General features: G+C 37.9%; 1 protein-coding gene across 1 annotated transcript in view; it reads left to right on the plus strand.

Annotated features, from left to right (window-relative positions):
- The window catches only part of CNTN5 (contactin 5), a 615,891-nt gene that overhangs the window by 562,803 nt on the left and 33,388 nt on the right, over window positions 1–19,700 (plus strand). The window contains exons 16-17 of the mRNA XM_026034957.1: window positions 6,214–6,372; window positions 6,774–6,923. Of these exons, the coding sequence (XP_025890742.1) occupies window positions 6,214–6,372; window positions 6,774–6,923 (309 nt within the window). The remainder of the gene's footprint in view (window positions 1–6,213; window positions 6,373–6,773; window positions 6,924–19,700) is intronic.

Genomic DNA, 19,700 nt, shown 5'->3' on the forward strand with positions numbered 1-19,700 from the left:
ATTTCTTCACTGCGAGGGTGACAAAGCACTGGAACAGGCTGCCCAGAGAGGTTGTGGAGTCTCCTTCTTTGGGGATCTTTAAAACCCGCTTGGATGCAGCCCTGTGCCATGTGCTCTAGGTGACCCTGCGTGAGCAGGGGGGTTGGACTCGATGACCTCTGAGGTCCCTTCCAACCTTCGGCATTCTATGATTCTGTGATTCTATGATTGATGTAAAGTTTCACCCTCTAGAAAGTGAACTGTATATCAGTGGGAGCATTGACAGACTCTACAAGCTAACTAGTTGTAAAATAGCATATCAAAGAGAAAAGAGACATTAGCTGTGTGTAAGAAAGCTACACTATCATGGTAGCCATGGATATTTATTTGAGTATTTCATTAGAGGTGGTAATTAAAATACAAATTTATATTAAATATATACATTTACAAATATATATAAATACTGAGGTTTTTGCATATATTTCCTTGTATTCAACAATGATCACATAAAAGAAAGATTCAGCACTTCTAGTAATTCAACTTTTTTTTTTTTTTTCGAACTCTAGATATTTTAGGAGAAAATCAAAGACTCTGAACTCATAATTTCAGTACTGTCACAAAAGGAACTGTGCTCTCTGAGAATTAACACAGCTAATTTTGTTCCCAGAGCTATCTTAGTGATCTGTGCTTAGAGATTTTACTATACTCAAATGCCAGGTACTTTCTGAGTATTTTAGTAATGGTTTGTTCCTATGCTTTGCTTTTATTTATCCTTTTCATATCCAATCATAATGATCAAAMTATATTTTCTGTTATATGAGTGTCAATAGACAGCACTCCTTTCCTGAGAAAAAATAATGTACAATTTGTTTAATTCTCTGTATTAGATCTGTAAATCTGTAAATTCATTAGTATATAYAAGGCTAATTAAAATACTTTGAACTATATAGATATCAGTAGAACATTCATGGCAGAAAGATTATTTTAAAATAAGAAGAAAATCAGCTTTCTCCTACTATGAATAAGCCATATTGTAAGACCATGCACAGAAAGCTAACTAAATGCAGTGTGTCTATGCCTACTGTAAGTAAAATGAGCTTTAAGATCAAACAGCTACCTGGAAGCTGTAAGATCTTGAAATGGAGCAGAGAGCAATCCTGAAGCATAAAGCGATGAAAGCCTTTGTGACTACAAAATGTGGCTTAAAAGTACACATTTTGTGGTCTAAAAATAAAAAAGAGGTTAAAGCTATTCATCTTGTAGACTGGCAAAACTACCAATCTAAGCAAGAAATCTGCTCTCCTGATATATTTTTGGAGAAGTAATGTTTCCTCTGAACTCCACTGACCTGGAGCAAATATAACACTAAAATTGCTGGTTAAGTTGACCACACTGCTCCTTTCAGTTGTGATATTGCCAATAAAACTTAAAGACAAGCACTTGGGTTTAAAGGCCATCAGCCACAACATTATTAAATGGAACGTAAACAAGGTCAGTGTATTCCTGTTGGTCCTTGAAATTACGTTTGAGCTGTAGCCAAAGCCTTGAAGGCATCACAAGTACAGACCCCATTAATTGGACTCACAGGATAACATCCAGAATAGTGCACCATTCCTCGGGGTTACTTGGCACAGCAGAATTCCTGTTGGAGGGCATTCCCTGTCCCCCTGCTGTCTCAAAGTAGAAGGGGCCAATGCTACTGGGATTGTCCCAGCCCATGTTGTCCATTATGTGATCCATTATGCATTAATGTACTACATTAATTGTACCCTGGCACTGGGAGAGAATTGGCACAGGACTAAAGCTCAGACAGGGACTGATTAATGATGTAATGACCCAGATGATCAATGTCAGGGGTCAGTTCTGTGCTCCCTTTTTAGTAGCTGAATATAATATTGGAGCTGAAACATAAGTGCACTAACCCAGAGACTGCATAAAATACTTCTAGGAGTCCAAACTTGTAACAAGACCTTTGTAATATCTCAGATACTGTGAAAGGAAAGGAGATTCATATGAGTTTTAAAAAGATCCTTTGTTCATATGAGTTTTAAAAAGATTCTTTTTTTCTCTCTAAGCTACTGCTTTGCAAAAGTGAAGTTACTTAAATCTTCAGTCAGAAGGGGCTTAGAACAGGACAAAAGTGCAGATGTGCTGATGTTCACAAACTCAGTGCCTGAAAGAGCCCCATCCTGTTCTGAGAGCAGAGCTGCCTGGGCTGACATTACAGGATGTCAGAGGCAGCACAGGTCACATTTGAGGCAGCCAGCAAGCAAAGCACTGCTAAACAGACTAACCACAGTCAACAGTGGTCTGTTTTTCCTATGAAAAGGGCATGCTAAATACTCCATTTTTTACCTAAGTTGGGACACCTTTCACAGAGTGACAGCTAGTCATGTCATTCCCAGTAGGATTCACAGCTATTGATGCTTTTTCTCCTAAAGAGGGATAGCAGTTCACATACCGTCCAATGCTTATACATCTATGTTAAGTCACAACTGTCACAATGCAATGATCCAGCTGAGTGTCTGAGCTGTGCTCTGGCCTCTGGGCTCATAAGCCTCAACCATCTCTCCCATATCTGCTATACTTTTGGATTTGAACAAGGCAGAGAAATCATCGGAGAAAAGAATGACATGTATGACTAAAGGTCTATTCACCAGGGATTTTTGCTGACCCTCATCCTGAAATGAGTTATTTCAAGGCTATCCAGCCTTGGTCATCAATGTCCTCTGCTCTTTACCCTCCAAATAAGAGTTTAATCTTCTCTCTGTCCTGCTGCTAGTTGGGCTGAAATCTCTCCACCCTACGAGGCATGCACTTACACACCTATCTTACCAACTGGGTACACCAAGGACTGGGACAGAGGATGTATCAACCAAAGCCACAGTGCATTGCACTTGCTGTGCAGCTCACTTTCTCACCATACACCTTGTTCCCCACCACATGCAAACACTTTTTCATCTGCCACAGCTGTGGAGAATAAAAGGACTTACCACTGCAAGAGCCATGCTTGGGTCTTCTCTATCCCCATTACCATTATTCTATAGTTCATGTCTCTTTGTATTTTCCTCCTTYTCCTTACCTTTCATCTTCTTTCAGACTGGTACCTTTTGCTCATATTGCTGTGGTAAATTGTCTTTTGTCCCTTCTTGCTTCTACCTAACATTGTCTTCTTTCTGATCCTTTCCAAAAGTGCATTGCAGTTCTTAGAAAGTCTGTCTCACTCCTTCCCATGCTTTGCTTTCACTAAGCCAATGTGCCTACACACTCAGAAAGCAAAATCTTCAGGCCCAGAATTCTCTGTTTGCAAGTGCTACATATTGTGCTTTTAGTGGTTTGGTAAAAGTACGAATTATCCTGGTCAGACTGTAGTGGAGTAAATCAATGCACATTTTGGGATTCACAGGAAAGGCCACTGCCTCGCTGAATGACTAAGGCTATTACGGGAAATAGTCTTTCAAGAGCTCTCGCATTAACATTGTATCATGGCAAGTAATCTAAAGGACCTCTCAAGATGATCATTACAACAATAAAAAGACACATAAAACAAGTTTGCCAAAATGCAGTCACACATGTCCTGAAATGAAGTATCAATCTGTGGAATTGCTCTGAAAGAAGATAGCTGACTGATATTCTCTGTGCTGGGTTTCCAGTGTTCCTAGAGCTGCCTAAGAGCCTATTGAAGCCTCAAATGTCTTCTCCATGAAGGTCGACTGCACTGTAGTGCGTTTATGACCAGTCATTTTCTGTGTAGTTTCCAGAGCAGCATTTGAGCAGACTGTGCATTTTTTCTTCAATTGGCTATTCTCAAATAAAAGATTGTTTTAGACATCCTGAACAATAACACAGCCCTTGGGAGAAAAGGTTCTCTGCATTAGCCATCCGGCTGACACTATGAATGATTACAACCAAGCATAAAATTTAATGAGATTTCTACAAAAATGAGTGACATCTGCATAACACTAAGGTCCTGGCTAACTGTTATACATTTGTCATCACTGAGGCTTTTGTCCTTTATTAATCCATTTTCAAGACTGCCTGCTGCTGGAAATGGAAACGCTTTTTAGCAGTCCTCCTGCAGACTGTGTAAGAGCATACATATCAGAAAACATAATGGCACATTGTCGTGACTAGGAATGCATTTAAAAGGTTTAAAAAACATAAGAGAACTCTGACAACAAAATATATTGAGAATTTAAGAGAACACATCTGCAAAACTATATTTTCAAATATTTTTGTATAAGCAGAAGCTTGTTCTTGTTCCCTAGTAGACTGGCTTAAAACTCTTTAACAATATTCTGTGTGCATGGGAGGAATATTGTCAAAGAGGAGAAGTGCTAAAATATTTTCCTTTAATCTTGTTTACGCTTGRGACCATGATATAATACTGAGCCTATGGCTGCAAGTCAGTGAAAACATATGATTATAACAGGATTCCAGCTTTCCTTTTAAACTTTCCCTCTTGGCTACAAATAAAAAATTCACTAGAATTTTCCTACATCTGCAGATAGCCTGAAACAATAGATAATAGGGATCAAAGATTGTCCTGTTTTATTAAATTAGCCCCTGGACTTGCTGTTCTAAAACAAGGGCCTGATTAAACCCATCAAAGAGCAGCAAATAGGCAATAGGAAAAGAGGAGAGAAGGGCACAAGGGTTCCTTGGGATCACCCTTTTGCCATGTTTTCTCTCAGGATGAAATGCAAGACCACCTGGCCGAAAATGGACGTGAAATTCCAGAAGACCAAGAACCACAGGATGTCCCATGCCATGGCACCATCTTATCTCAGCATCATTTATAATTAGAGATGAAAGACGTTCATAAGAAGCAGGGTCCTTCTGCTAAGCATGTGGAGCAAGGGAAGAGAAGACAAGGGAAGGGACTGCCCTCATGGCCGAGAAGGCCAATGGGATCCTGGCCTGCATCAGGAGGAGTGTTGCCAGCAGGTCAAGGGAGGGGATCCCGCCCATCCCCTCAGCTCTGGTGAGGCCGCACCTGGAGTATTGGGTGCAGTTCTGGGCTCCCCAGTATGAGGGATGTGGAGCTTCTAGAGAGGGTCCAACAGAGAGCAACAAAGAGAATTAAAGGACTAGAGCATCTGTCATACAAGGATACACTAAGTGAGCTCAGCCTTTTTTGCCTGGGGAAGAGAAGACTGAGAGGAGATCTGATCAATATGTATAAATACCTGAAGGGTGAATGTAACGAGGAAGGGGCCAAACTCAGTGGTGGTCTTCTGATCTCTTCTCAGTAGTGATAGAGATGTACATCTTCCCATGAACATCTGGTCCCAACACCAGTTGAAGAGTGCTGGGACCACCAACGAGGGAAACTTTAGCTCCCATCCTATCTGTCAATTGTATTATGAAAATGATCTCACACAATATTGTAAGAATTAAAGAAGAAAAAGAAGAGAATTATATTTTGCATTACAAAGCCATGCTTGTTTGCATACACTTGACTTACTGAATCAGTCATATGGTTTATACAAATCCTAGTTTCTATATATTCGCTTAGTATAGCTAAGTAGATTAATAATACCTCTATTTTCATGCGAAAATTTGTCAAGTATGTTTGTTTGTAATGGAGTCACAATAAATATCATCTTTCAAAACATTTTTTAATAACTTTCAGTCTAACAGGTAATCCAAGGTAATTCAGCCTAAGGCAATCCTGTATACCTGCAGGAGCTAATTTGAGAGAAGGAGATACACTGCTTTCTCGGTTGTTTTTTATTATTTTTATTGACTTTGGATATTATCAGTATTATCATTCTTCAAGAAATACATGTTCCCTTGCTTCAGCTTGGTCCTTATTCTTCTCTCCTGCCAACAAGTTYCACATAGACAGAAGATGTCAGTCTCCTGCTTGGTCAGTGGTTGGTCAATATAGCCTTCGATGCATCCTAAATTTGAACATTTTATTCTTTTAGGTTCAGAACATCAAGAGTAACTGAGAATTTTTAAATATTTCTATTTTTACTTTTTCCAACATCACTTTGACAAGATAATTGCTTCTCACTTACACTACATTAAACAATAGAGACAATCACAATTTACAACCATAAATTAAGGAAATGAGCTATCTTAATGATTTACTACTGTGCACTTTAAACCTTGTGTTTTGTGAATGCTGAACTCTTTTGGTTTCCTACAGAATATATGTGTCTTTTATTCCTGCTGATAAATCCTGATGATGATGCTTTTGCTTTGACTATTCTACTTTATTTCCAGGTCCTCCGGGTCCCCCAGGAGTTGTGATAGTGGAAGAAATCACAGACACCACAGCAACACTCTCCTGGAGTCCTGGTGCAGACAATCATAGCCCTATATCCCTCTACAACCTGCAAGCACGCAGTCCATTTTCACTTGGCTGGCAGACTGTAAAAACAGGTGAGAAAAACTTACAGATGGCATGAGTAGACTGACTTCAGAATTCCCGATTCATGGCAATAATTATCACTGGCAACTGCAAAAATAGATGTTATCAAGATAAGAATGATAAATTAAAACCACTTATTTTCTTTCTTTCCTTTCTCATATCACTTAGTAATAGCTCTATAAGAGCAGTTCAAAGACATCTACCATAATGCATCTGTGGGTAGGCAAACTTCCCAATATCCTTCAATCAATGTCTTTTCAGGAGTAGCAGATTGCCAAAAACCTAGTAGTGATTTCAAATGTGCCGGTTTCTTGACCTATGTCATTTCTAATGGCCTTTACCACTTGCCATTGAGAAAATGTATGGGAGCTTCAGATTCCTGAATGACTGCACATATGTCTCACTGCTGCAGTTCCAGATGTCATAAGTGGTGATATGGAATCTGCAATGGCTGTTGAACTCAACCCATGGGTGGAGTACGAGTTTAGAGTTGTCGCAACTAACAAAATTGGCACTGGTGATCCAAGCGCGCCGTCCCGAGTGATCAGAACCAATGAAGCAGGTAAGAAAATGATAAATGAGTTATTCTGCCAGGGCTGTGAAAACTATTTCAGTATAATAACGATAACATTGTCTTCTCCCTGGCAAACATCTATGTGCTCAGTCATTGCTGCTCAAGGATGAAGGCAAGGCAAAGCAAGGTAGCTTGTTTTAATCATAGAAAAGCTGTTCAATTTACAGAAAAAAAAATCAGCAACCCTTAGTGTCTAACTACATCTGTGCTGTCTTACTCCCTTTCTTACACATAAGCGTTTGCTGTCTACCCTCTACCAGGCTTCCTCTCCACTATTATTTCATACTGCTTCTCTATCCAAGCAGCCTCCCCTCCCTGTCCTTCAAAACTTCTGTTCTTGAAGGTCCTTGGAAATATTAGTCAGCAATCCAGGGAAACCATGGAAGCTACTTCATTTAAAATATATCTACTCTAAGTATTTCATTATCACACATATACCACAATGAATTTTTCGTGTATCTGAGGAAATCTTTGAAAGTTTTTTTTGTCGCGGCACTGCGGGAACTCAGAGAAAAATAAATAAATACCATATTTGAATATCCTGAAAATATCAATGGCCTCAGAAAAAGCCTGGAGTTGTTGACAGAAACTTGCATGAAATCAAGAGAGCTAAAGGACATAAAGTATTTGAAGGGATGGGAACTTGAGAAAGGTTCCTGGGCAGCTAAAAGGAGTCATGCTTGTCTGGGTGACAGCAAGAGGCAGAGAAAGGTTTTGAGCAAAGCCTCTTTTCCAGAACACTTTCAGATTTTTCTCCATTACTAACTATTCCTCTTTGTTTTTTAGGAAGCCTAGCAAAGTTTAATCTTGTTTTTTATTTTTCTTCAACTGAACAGATTTTAAGTAGTCTAGTAATCATATAGAATGATTGTGTTCTAAGATTCCACTTTGACTGGAAGTATAACTGGTAGTATAAATGTAAGTACATTAGTTATGYTGCATTCTGTTTTCTCTCTTCTCATTAAGGGAGATTATAAGAATTACAAGTGGTAATGTCAAAACATAGCTGCCTCTCCCATTCTGAATTAAAAATTCTTAACTTCTAAAATATGCTAATCTTGCACATCAGTTCTGCACTTCGTATGTCTGAATACATACCACCCATAAACATTCTCAACAGAATATTTTGACTGATCTTTTTAAATATCATCATAGAAACACAGAATCAACTGAATAATTGAGGCTGGGAGGCCTCTAGTCCAACTTTTTGCTCAAATCTAAGTCAACACTGAATTCAGACCAGGTTGCTCAGGGCTCTATCCAGTGTAGTTTTGAAAATCTGCAGAGATACAGAGTGCATGATCTCCATGGGCAACCTGTTCCAGGAATAAATTATTGTCCTTGTKTGAATGTGTTTTTTCCTTATATCTAGTCTATTCCTCCCCGTAACGTTTCTGCTTGTTTCCTGTTCTCCCGCTTCACACCATCATGGAGACTTTTGTTCCATCTCTTCAACAACTGACCTATGGGTTTTTCTCCAGGTCAAACAAGCCCAGTTCCCCCAATCTCTCAGGGCAATTTCTCCAGTCCAGACCACCCAGTGGCCCTGCCCTGAACTTCCTCCAGTTTCTCAATGTCTTTCCTTTGCAGGAGAGCCCAAATTCAGATGGAGTATTCCAGTATGCAGCCTAACAGACCTAACTTCAATTGTAATAAAACATTTTTTTTGTTGTTTTAAATAACTGCATAGTTGTTGACTTATATTACATTTCACTGTGCAATCTCAGAACTGCATTCACAGCTATTTGATTCTCATTCATGCATGCTGAAGGATGCGTTATTTCCAACTCCATCTTCTACAAGCTCCTCACACTGTGAAACTCAATGACTTTATAGCAGAAGCCTCAGATGCTACATACTTTGCTCCATTACATTTTAAAGAGAAGAAAAGAAAAATGAAATAAAAAATGCATGAGCTACTTTCATGTCAAATAATTTTCAAGAAAACATATTCCACAACCATTACACTTTCCATGCTTTTGTGCCATATATACACTGGCTCTGAAAATACTGCTGAACTCAAATGTTCTGACTATGTSTCTGCTTATTCAGGCGACACAGATCAGAGGGGACACAAACATTCTGGGAAAAGTTTATCTTGTGTAATAGATTGCATCCCTAGGCTTATGTTCTTTCAGTTTTGTGAATATGTGCCCTGTTTTTGAAAGGACAGTGCAGGATTTTAATGGACCAAATGTGTTTTAGCTGTAGATAGAATGTTTTTCTTACCAACTAAGGTTAGAAAATGTCAGACCTAGTTGCARTTTTTTTCCATCTTCTTTTTTTCCCCAGTGTTTACCAAGCAAAAGTTGTATTGACTTATTCCCATAACTCTAGTAAAAGTCATCTTCATACATTTTTATTATTCCTCYAGACAATCATTGCAATTTTACCTCTGAAAATAGTTAATAAATCATACTAATGAGCTCTCTCTCAAAAAAAATGGGGACAGACAAAGCGTGAGAGTGAGGTGTATTTTTCCACCAGTAATTGATATTTCCTTGTGGATAATAATCTACTATTGCTGCCCTCTGGAGGAACAGAATTTTTAACTCAAGTTGTACCCATCTGTAACCAACTGCATGACAATATGGGASTCCTGATGAAAAAAAATATTGTAGCCAATTGCAATGCAGGTCTTCTTTAGTGAAAACATAAAAATATATAAATAAAAGTGGGAAAAGACTATTCAAAGTTTTTTGTTCTTTTTTTTAATGAGAGTTACAGCAACAGATTTGCTGTGTTAGCAAGGAGCATTTCGTAGCATGACACTTAGTTTCAAACAGATGCCACTTAAAACAACTTAACAACGCTCAGAGAAGTGGAAAATGAAATTTATTTGATGTGCCCATTTAGCACAATATGGTAAAATAAAAGTTAGATATTATCACCTCAATTTCAGATGACTCTTTTTTTTCCAAGACAGCCTTGGAATTTCCACAAGAGCAAACACCACACAAGGTTTCCACTTTTTTACTAAATTTTACTAAAATTTACTAAATTTTACTAAAAATTTTACTAAATTTTACTAAAAATTTTTACTAAAACAGGGAGACTGGTAGATGCTCTCGGACATTTTTTACAGGAGTGAGAATATAGGTATTACAGTAAGATTTAACTTCCAAATTTTCTAGAATCACTTTGAGGATGCAAATGGTTTTAGTAAGAGCAATAACCCAATAGACTGTGCTTCAAAAATGTAACCCAAATAAATAAACAAAACTCATCTTCAGAAAAACAGCATGCTGCTTACAAAACCAGAAAATAGGATGTTACAGTGTTCTCAAAATGTTGGAACTTTAAGATCTGTTACACTCAGGCTATAACTTTTTCCTGATCTCCAAATGTTCCTGAAGGGCAAAGTATTATTTGCCATTTAAATCTTGTCTTTTCAGCTCTATCTCTTAGATTTATTTATTTAGTGATCTTGTGAACTTTCACCCTCAGAATAGTTTTTAGATATAGTAAAAAATAGTAATAGTTTTCATTAGTTTTCCTGTATGCTTTTCCAAATTAGCACATTAATACCTCTCCTAGTTTACTACCCAGTTATCTATTCTCTTTCAAAATCTCTCTCCTGCCTTTTTTTTTATCTGAGTGCTACAGTGGGAAATAGTTGCTAAGATGGGCTCCAATTTTAATACCACGGATCTTAGTCCTTCCAGGAAGTGTATGTGAAAGGACGTTATTTATTAGAAGAATAACCTGGCCTTCTGCAGCAATGTTAGATGTTCCCCACAAGTAAATGCCCTACATGGGCAAAGTCTACAGGAATATCCATCTCCCAATGGAGAATGTGACTCTGCCTCCTGCTCAGTCAATAGCCGGGATCCACAGAGCTGAAGGGTGACCATAAAGACAACCCACAGGGGCAAGTGTATGAATCTGTTTCCATTACTTTATATTTAAATGGAAATTGCCATCTGTAATTTAATGGCATAAGCTAATTTGACTTGAGACTAATGCTTTTTTCTTTCCCTACACCTCACTTGTTTTATCACTTCTTCCCCAAGATAGTAACAACATTTTATATTAGCCCATTATCTGAAAATACCCATGGAAGCAGTATTTGGGATGGTGTAAGGAAATCAACAGAATAATAAAAAGGTTTCTAYTTGCTTTAATTTTCTAATTAAACCCTAATCTTGTTACTTAGTTCATATTTAGTTAACATGATTGCATTTCATAGCTGCTTTCATTGGAATGGATAATACTGCAATTTTCTGGCACATCTAACTTATAGCCAGCTGCTGTATTTCTGTTAGTTCTAGCCTTGATACATATTTTACAGGTCCACAAGGTGAAGAGAGCCAATAATGTGAATATAAATATGCCTGGCATTCCATTAAGGCAGTTGGGCATTTGAAGCCTGAGGCAGAGCATCAATTGCATTATCTATTCATGGAAAAACATGGAGAGAAAAAAAAAAAAAAGAATAGAATCAAAGTTTAACCTGGTAATCATAAATGCAAACTCAATTCTGGGAAGTAACAGTTTAATGCAATTTATTAGTAGCAGAATATATGAGGAATTAAAAAATAAATTGCCTTTATTCTCAACTAGAAATTTATCATGCTACAATAAAAAATACATATATCCTAGCCAAGGGGAAAAAAAATGTTATTTGCCGCTTGGCTGTTTTTGTTTGTTTGTTTGTTGTGTGAACTAGATAAAAGAAATTTCAGGTTTTCCCATGATAACAGCTAATTTTATTGTAGAAAAAAATGAATAGATTGCTTCTTGAGGAAGAAGTGCTTTTGTAAAGAAGAACAAAAGGAGAAGAGTAGGCATTAGTCACAGACTGCATGGATATATTTAAAACCAGTTGAGTGGTTSACTACTAACACATCATATTGCAAGCCCAAACTGTATTGACAAAGAATCCAAATATGCATGCTATTGAAAAAACATACTGGGAAAACTGTGGGATTGTCTTTTGATGCTTATCTCACATACATTCTGCAACATTGAGATTTCTGTACAATGTGTAGTAATTTGAAAGATATTCTGTCATACATGAACCTATTAATAGAGTAAAATTTAATCCTATTTCCTACTAAATTACAGATATCAAAAATAGAGAGGAAAATGAAACAAACATGATTTCAGACTAGCTTGGGCATATTTCCTCACTGTTTTCCAATCACTTGAATACAGTTCAGAGAAGCTGGGGCACATTTTACATCTTATTCACCAGCAGATCAGATGTGAAAATTTTTCCTAGAAGGGTGAGAACTTGAGCACTGACCTTTCACACAATTAAAGGACTCTCACTTAACATTTCCCCGATTCTTCAATGCGTACTGTAAAATACGTATAAAGGAAAACATCTGAGAAGAAAAAACTTGTGAGCATATTTTGGTCCTTCATTTTAGTAAGTTCTGCCAAGCTAGTGACAAACTCTTTTTTGTCCGCATACCTTTTGCATAGCTAAGAAGAGGCATTTTTTAAACTACACCTRTATCTGAAAAGATATAAAAAGCTGTAAAAGGAACAAACAAAACTGTAAGGGTACATTGAGCAATCACTTTCATAATGACTAAAGCCATGCTTATTAATTTCTCTTCCACCAAAGAATAACACTTGGATTGTGCTTTATCTGATGGGATTTTTTAGAATTTATACGGAAAAAGTCCATACTGAAGATATCTGCATGAGTTCAGAATTCAAGCACAGCCAGAAAGATCTTATTTGGATAAAATATGAGAATAAAATATTTAATCATTTTCAATATTTTGCCACAATTGAGTGGCACAAATGTCTGATTGTGCTCATCTTTATAACCTATCCAAATCAGCAGTTTTCAGTAAAATAGTGGAAAATTAAGGAACAGTGCTGAATAAAGAGAGAGGATTTTCTAAACTCCTGTACCTAAAATTTGATTTAAGCACTACTCACAAAGCAGCGAAGTAGTTTTGGAAGCATACAAAATAGTCAGAGACTGGAGGAAAAGTTAATGACTACACCAGTCATGGTCTAATAAGTATAGCATTACCCAGCACATCCAAAACTCTCCCAAACTTCAAATACAATTTTAAAATGTATAAGTGGAAATTTCATAGAATCACAGAATCATAGAATGCCGAAGGTTGGAAGGGACCTCAGAGGTCATCGAGTCCAACCCCSCTGCTCACGCAGGGTCACCTAGAGCACATGGCACAGGGCTGCATCCAAGCGGGTTTTAAAGATCCCCAAAGAAGGAGACTCCACAACCTCTCTGGGCAGCCTGTTCCAGTGCTTTGTCACCCTCACAGTGAAGAAATGCTTCCTTAAATTCCTGTGGAACTTCCGATGCTTCATTTTGAAGCCATTTCCTCTACTCCTATCACTGTCCACCACTGAAAAGAGGCCGCCCCTTCCTCCTCACTGCCTCCCTTGAGGTATTTATAGACACTGATCAGGTCCCCCCTCAGCCTCCTCTTCTCCAGGCTGAACAAACCCAGCTCCCTCAGCCTTTGCTCACAGGGCAGATGTTCCAGGCCCCTGATCATCCTGCTAGCCCTGCACTGGACTCTCTCCAGCAGCTCCACATCCTTCTTGTACTGGGGAGCCCAGAACTGGACGCAGTACTCCAGATGTGGCCTCACCAGGGCTGAGTAGAGGGGGATGATCACTTCCCTCGACCTGCTGGAGACGCTTTTCTTAATGCACCCCAGGATCCCGTTGGCCTTCTTGGCCACCAGGGCACACTGCTGCCTCATGGTCAACTTGTCGTCCACCATGACACCCAGGTCCCTCTCTGCGGRRCTGCTCTCCAGCAGGTCCACCCCTAATCTGTCCTGGTGTCCAGGGTTATTCCTCCCCAAGTGCAGGACCCTGCCTGCACTTGCCCYTGTTGAACCTCATGAGGTTTCTCGCCGCCCAGTCCTCCAGTCTGTCCAGGTCCCTCTGGATGGCAGCACAGCCCTCAGGGCTATCAGCTACTCCACCCAGTTTGGTATCRTCRGCAAACTTGCTGAGGGAGCACTCCAGCCCTTCATCCAGGTCKTTAATGAATAAGTTGAACAGGACCGGACCGAGAACTGACCCCTGGGGGACACCACTAAGTACAGGCCTCCAGCTGGACTCCACACCATTGACAACCACTCTCTGCACCCTGCCATCGAGCCAATTCCTAATCMACCTCCCCGTCCACACAGTGCTTTGCAATCTCTGTTTTCAGTGTTTTGCAATCTTTGTTTCCATGAGCATTCAGCATTCAGATTCAGCATCAGTCCATGCACAAAGCCCTCAGCAACATTAGCACTCTCTGCACATTTGGTGCTAAGTAAAAAGAAGAATTGATTTTTATGTGCACTTAATGATAAGATACTCAGAAGTTCTTAAACAACTCCCCTTTCAAGAAAAGACTTCATGTGCAAGCTTTGCCTTACCATGTCACCATTTTCTCAGTTGTATTTTTAGCTTCATCAAGCTGCTAAGGACTGCATTCTTTATAAAAGTTATTCTGCTCGTGTTAGGGGAGGTAGAGTTAATTGTGCTTATTTTCACTTTTCTTTGTTTTTTAAACAAATTACAATATTTCCATGAAAATCTTACAAGAACAAATCCTGCTATTTCTGTTTAAATCAAACTCATGGCAGAGTCATTTAAAGATATCTGTTGTTTGCTGAAAGTGGAGATTTCCACATCTAAGTGTCAATAGATACTCACTATTTACTATGATGCATGTAGTMATCATACTTGCAAAACTAATAAAATAGTTATTAGTGCCATTTGTTTCCTGTTTTACTGAAATGATGACAAGACCTAGTTCAAAACTCCCAATTTTAGCAGTGACTGAAGAAATAAAAGAAGAGTTGACCTSATTCCAAAGCTCTTACAATCTTAGAACAGAATGGGAGGCGATAGCCCACATAGATGCACAGTAATAGGCATTTTATATGTTGGAATTTTCTAGGAGAAAACCTGAAGTAGATTCCTAAAAGAGATCACATTAAAATTATTTCAGATTTTATGAGGAAATTTGTCTAAGATACTCMGGGACAAAAACCAAACAGCTACAGTATTTAAGCTGTGTTGATGAAAACTGATATCACTCAAAGTAGGAGAAGACTAAAGAGAGGATATGAAAGAAATTACAGCCAATAAAGATAAGTCATTTATCATGGTACAGTGTAAAGACAAAGGCGAGCCATGCAGAGGAAGGTATTATTTTCTAAGGAATGGTTGGGTGAAGTTATGTTTTCCAGAATCTTCAACACTGGTCCTAGAAGAAAGAGACTAGAAGACCAGAGAAAAATGATGTTGTAGCAGCTGGAAAAAGGACATGTCTGGACAAGGCTCTTAGTAGACATTGAATAGATATATTTTTTAAAAAATCATTATTTTACTATATATGCCTGCTATGGGTTTTTGTGGGCAGATCTTTGCATAACCTGTTGATAAACTGGAGAAATAGAACCTGAAAGAACCATCTGGAGTCATTTTTCAAGTATTTCAAGTGACTCTTTTTAGATTACAGTATCCAACTAGAGCTCAGCTGGGATGAGAGAGTTTGTACCTCAGTAGTAGGATGAGGTACAAAGACATAAGTAGTGCCTTTGACATCAGATAATTCCAAAGCAATGATTTGCAGAAGGAAGAAAATAAATAAAATTAATCCCATCAAATCCCATCAATTAGAAGATTTAGAAATGTGAGTGACAACTGAAAAATGTGATAAATAATGCTTTACTGTGATTGCAAGCAAAAAAAAAGTAAAAGCTATGATGAAGACAACAATGATTTCTGAAGCATTTGTTTTTAAAACACTAATCCATGCTGAAAACGAAACACTGTTTAACACTGTTAATTGACACTATTTTCAAAGAATGACAAAGATTATCTCCTCTTATTTTAATGGCAGATTTCATTTCAGTGACAGATATTTTTAAATTCTGTATGATGATAATTCTAGAAAAATAACTAAGGTGTAGGCAGTTTACATGAGAAAAAGGGGAAAAAGTGAGGATAACTAGAGTCATGAAGTGCAAAGACAAAAAGCTGCTTAATTTTGTTGTTTGATGACCAAATAAAGTGAAAAGAGCACATGGGAAAAAATCTCAATTCTTTGTAGCTATAGGTGTAGTCTTATTCAGGAGAAGGGACTGCTCCTACAATTAAGCAATAAACAGGACATTAGAGGCTTTGCTCAGGACTGAAACTGTGGGTGCCAGGAGCAGAAGGGAGTTGAAGATAAGCTAGAAGTAAAAGAGAGATGAAATCCAGACAGCATTTACAGATTACACCTTCAATTAGTCTGGCTGGAGGAGAGGAAGTGATACAAGTAAGGTCAAAGGTGGTTTTTGTGGTTTGTGTATTTGTTTATGCTTCTTATTGGGAAAAAAAATGAAGTGTTGAAGAGGCAAAATACAGCAAGAAGTATCGATCAAGAACCAGATTCAGAGTCTAGCAAAGTGGAAAAGAGTAGGGGAAAGATTTCTCTAACAATTGTGAAGGAAGATGAGAAGCAGGAGAGAAGGGGAAATGAACACATATTTTGTTAGTTTTTTTTTCTTGGAAGAAATCTAGAGTAGTAAGAGAGTTAGAGAAGAGAGCTAAGAGGAGGATTGGAAGCAAGAACAAAGAAAGATGGCTGTCATTCAGTTATTTGAAGAAGAAGGGGAAGAAAAAAASTATGGATGTGGTAGAATTGGAGAAACTGATTTTGCTGTAGAGGAAGTCAGCATTGTTGTGAGCCCTCTTGAGAAAATCTGCTTGCTTATAGAACTGGAGCCAAAGGACTATACATTCAGGGGAGCCTCAGGCAGAAGCTTAGAGGCAGCTCTGGTAGTGAAATAGGTCATGAGCAGACAGGTTAAAATCACCAGGGAGACATGAGGCAAACTGTAAGCAGACTGAATGCCAGAAATCAGTATAGAACAGCCAAGCCACGCTGTGGTCATGAGTAATGACAAAGAAATGAAAGAAGAGTGAAAAATGGCTCTCTGGACATTGTTCCACATGAAAGCTATATTAAAAAGAAAAAAAGTCCAGAGGAAAGACATAATCTAAAGAAATCTACAGTGCACAACTGTYTGAAAAAATATATTGAGTGGTTCATCAGGGATGTTATGGATTTCTGTGCATTCCTATGCTACCTGCATTTTTCCTTGTAATTTTTTCATCATCTAGAAATACTGGTTTATAAAATTCAAAATATGTTACTCTTAATGGCTAAAGAAATCAAAAGGAGAAATCAGACTAATTTTCAACATTAAAATAAATAAATAAATAAGTAAATGGTCAAAGATCTAGAAAAATTAATACTACAAACATCTGAACAGGCTGCCTAGACAGAAAAGGAACTGAATTTAATTTGATTTTTTTTTTCATCTACTTCAATATTCGGGAGTCTGCTTTAATGAGAGAGATTGGGCTAGATTTTGTGTTGAAAGCCCTTTCATCTCTATATTTTTGTGATTACAATATGCTCATCTATAATCATTTGCCATTTGACTTTAAATATGGTATGTTTTTGTTGTGATGCTAGGGAATAGTGTTAAGCAAGAAGTGGTTTCAGTTTTTAGAAGGTAGCCTTCTTTCATCTTATTATTGAGACATATTAATGCAGTAAAGAGCTCTTTGCCTGTAGTGTGGGTCGTATTTATTTAGAAGACATAACATTAAATTTCTCAGTTTTGATAGATATTAAATAGAATAGATCCTAGTGGCCTTGTCTCCAAGCCATAAAGACCTCATGACTTGGAGCCAAGTTTGGACATCATATTTCCATATTCAGCACAAGYGTATCTCCATGTGTTTCATTGCCAATGATTAACAACTTGAAGATGAGAAGACATTAATTGCATGGCAATAAGCCTAGATTATGAGTGAATAAATTCAGAATTAAAAATACAAAATATGATATAAAAATGATGTTTCTGAAGGGGCTAATAATATACCACCTTGGTACCTGGGAAAAATGTTTTCTTTTTAAGGTTTTCTTCACTTGCCAGTTATTCATTTCAAAATGTCCTCTTCTGACTACATTTACTCTAGTCTGGTGCAGTGCAGAGGATATTTATTCATTTGACACWTTTATTCTTTTAATGGTTATTCATTTGAGAGAGTTTTACTGTGCGGATATATATTTTAGTTTGGTGCAAAGGAGATTCATCCTTTTGACAGTTTTATTCTTTTAACGTTTATTCATTTAAAGAGAGATTCAGTCTGTAAGTCTGTTAACAAAAAAAAAAAAAAAAAACCTAGAAAGAGGACATTGCTGTTTATATAGGTTCATCGTGTTCACCGCTTCAAAGGAAGGAGAATAGCACTCCCTGCCTGTAATGCTGCAGCTACCTAAACAGTTAATCATCTTTATATCTTGGGGGGAAAAAAATCTTAGAAAGGCCTAGAGAAAAAGGATACTAATGCACTCCATTAGAGATATCATGAGAGTTGTTGTACGTTAATACACTAACAGTTGATTATTGACCTGTAAGTTTTTACTGTAGAACATTCACCTTAGTTTTCACATATTGTAGATATGTGGGTTTTTTTTTCTGTTGAGGACATTTCCTCTGTTAAATATTGCATAATTCTGTTTCTGTAGGCAAAATCTTTCTCATTTAAATTTTATCATGTGAAGATTAGATTTTAGTTTGAACTTGTTAATGGACATGTCCAACTCATGGAATGAAATATATACTTCCAGAAGGCAACTCATTGCATTTTTAGACAGTTATCTTAGAATGAAATGAATCACTTTGTATCCTTTCGGGAAGGAGCCTGGACTGCAACCTCAGACTTTCCAATGACTGAAGTTTAGTTAGATGAACCCAGTTATTTCTTTGGGCACATTTGCAGAACCTGGAACATTGCTAGATTCAAAATACATTTTAAAACAAGCATAGGGAAAAAATTCCTACTTTTTTCATAGTATTATAGAATCATTGTGGTTGATAAAAAACCTTTGAGTTCATGGAGTCCAATCATAAGCCCCTCAACACTATACCTGATAAACCATGTTCCTTAAGCACCTCATCTACACGTTTCTTGAAAACTGACAGAGAAGGTGACTCCATCACTTCCCTAGGTAGCTTGTTCCAATGCTTGACTGCTCTTCCCACATCACAGAAATTTTTCCTAATAGCTAACCTGAGCCTCCCCGGTGCAACTTGAAACCATTTCCTCTTGACCTATCCATAGTTATTCTGGAGAAGAGATCAGCCTCTGACTCACTACAACCTCCTTTCAGGTAGTTGTGGAGAGCCATAAGGTCCCTCCTGAGCCTCGTCTTCTCCAGATTAAATAACATCAGCTCCCTCAGCCACTCCTCATAAGGACTGTGTTCCAGCCCCTTCACCATCTTCATTGCCCTTCTTTGGACACGCTCCTGTGCCTGCATGGGTGTGGTATTAACTGTGATAATATATGTAGATACTATGAATTACTCACAGTAGTAACTACTATAAGTAGCAAGTATTAGAAATCAAAAGAATTGAAATCCTGTACTTTCAATGTTTTGGGGAAGGAGAAAACAAAGTCAGACAATTAAAAAATAGTAGGTTAATGATTCTGTTTCTTTATGAGATTTTCTCTTTGTTTCCTCCACTGCACTGGAATAGCAAGGCAGTGATTTGATCGTCAGTCTGTAAATCAATACAGTTTAGTAGAGAATAACTATGAAAGATATCATTTAGTATTGTATAGGGAGATTGTGTGCAGGAAATCCAGAGGGACCTGGACAGGCTGGAGAATTGGGCAGAGAGGAACCTCATGAGGTTCAATAAGGACAAGTGCAGGGTCCTGCACCTGGGGAGGAATAACCCCAGGCATCAG

The sequence above is a fragment of the Nothoprocta perdicaria genome, unplaced genomic scaffold (assembly GCF_003342845.1).
Source record: "Nothoprocta perdicaria isolate Ctin4 unplaced genomic scaffold, notPer1 scaffold_153, whole genome shotgun sequence".
NCBI classification, from domain to species: domain Eukaryota; kingdom Metazoa; phylum Chordata; class Aves; order Tinamiformes; family Tinamidae; genus Nothoprocta; species Nothoprocta perdicaria.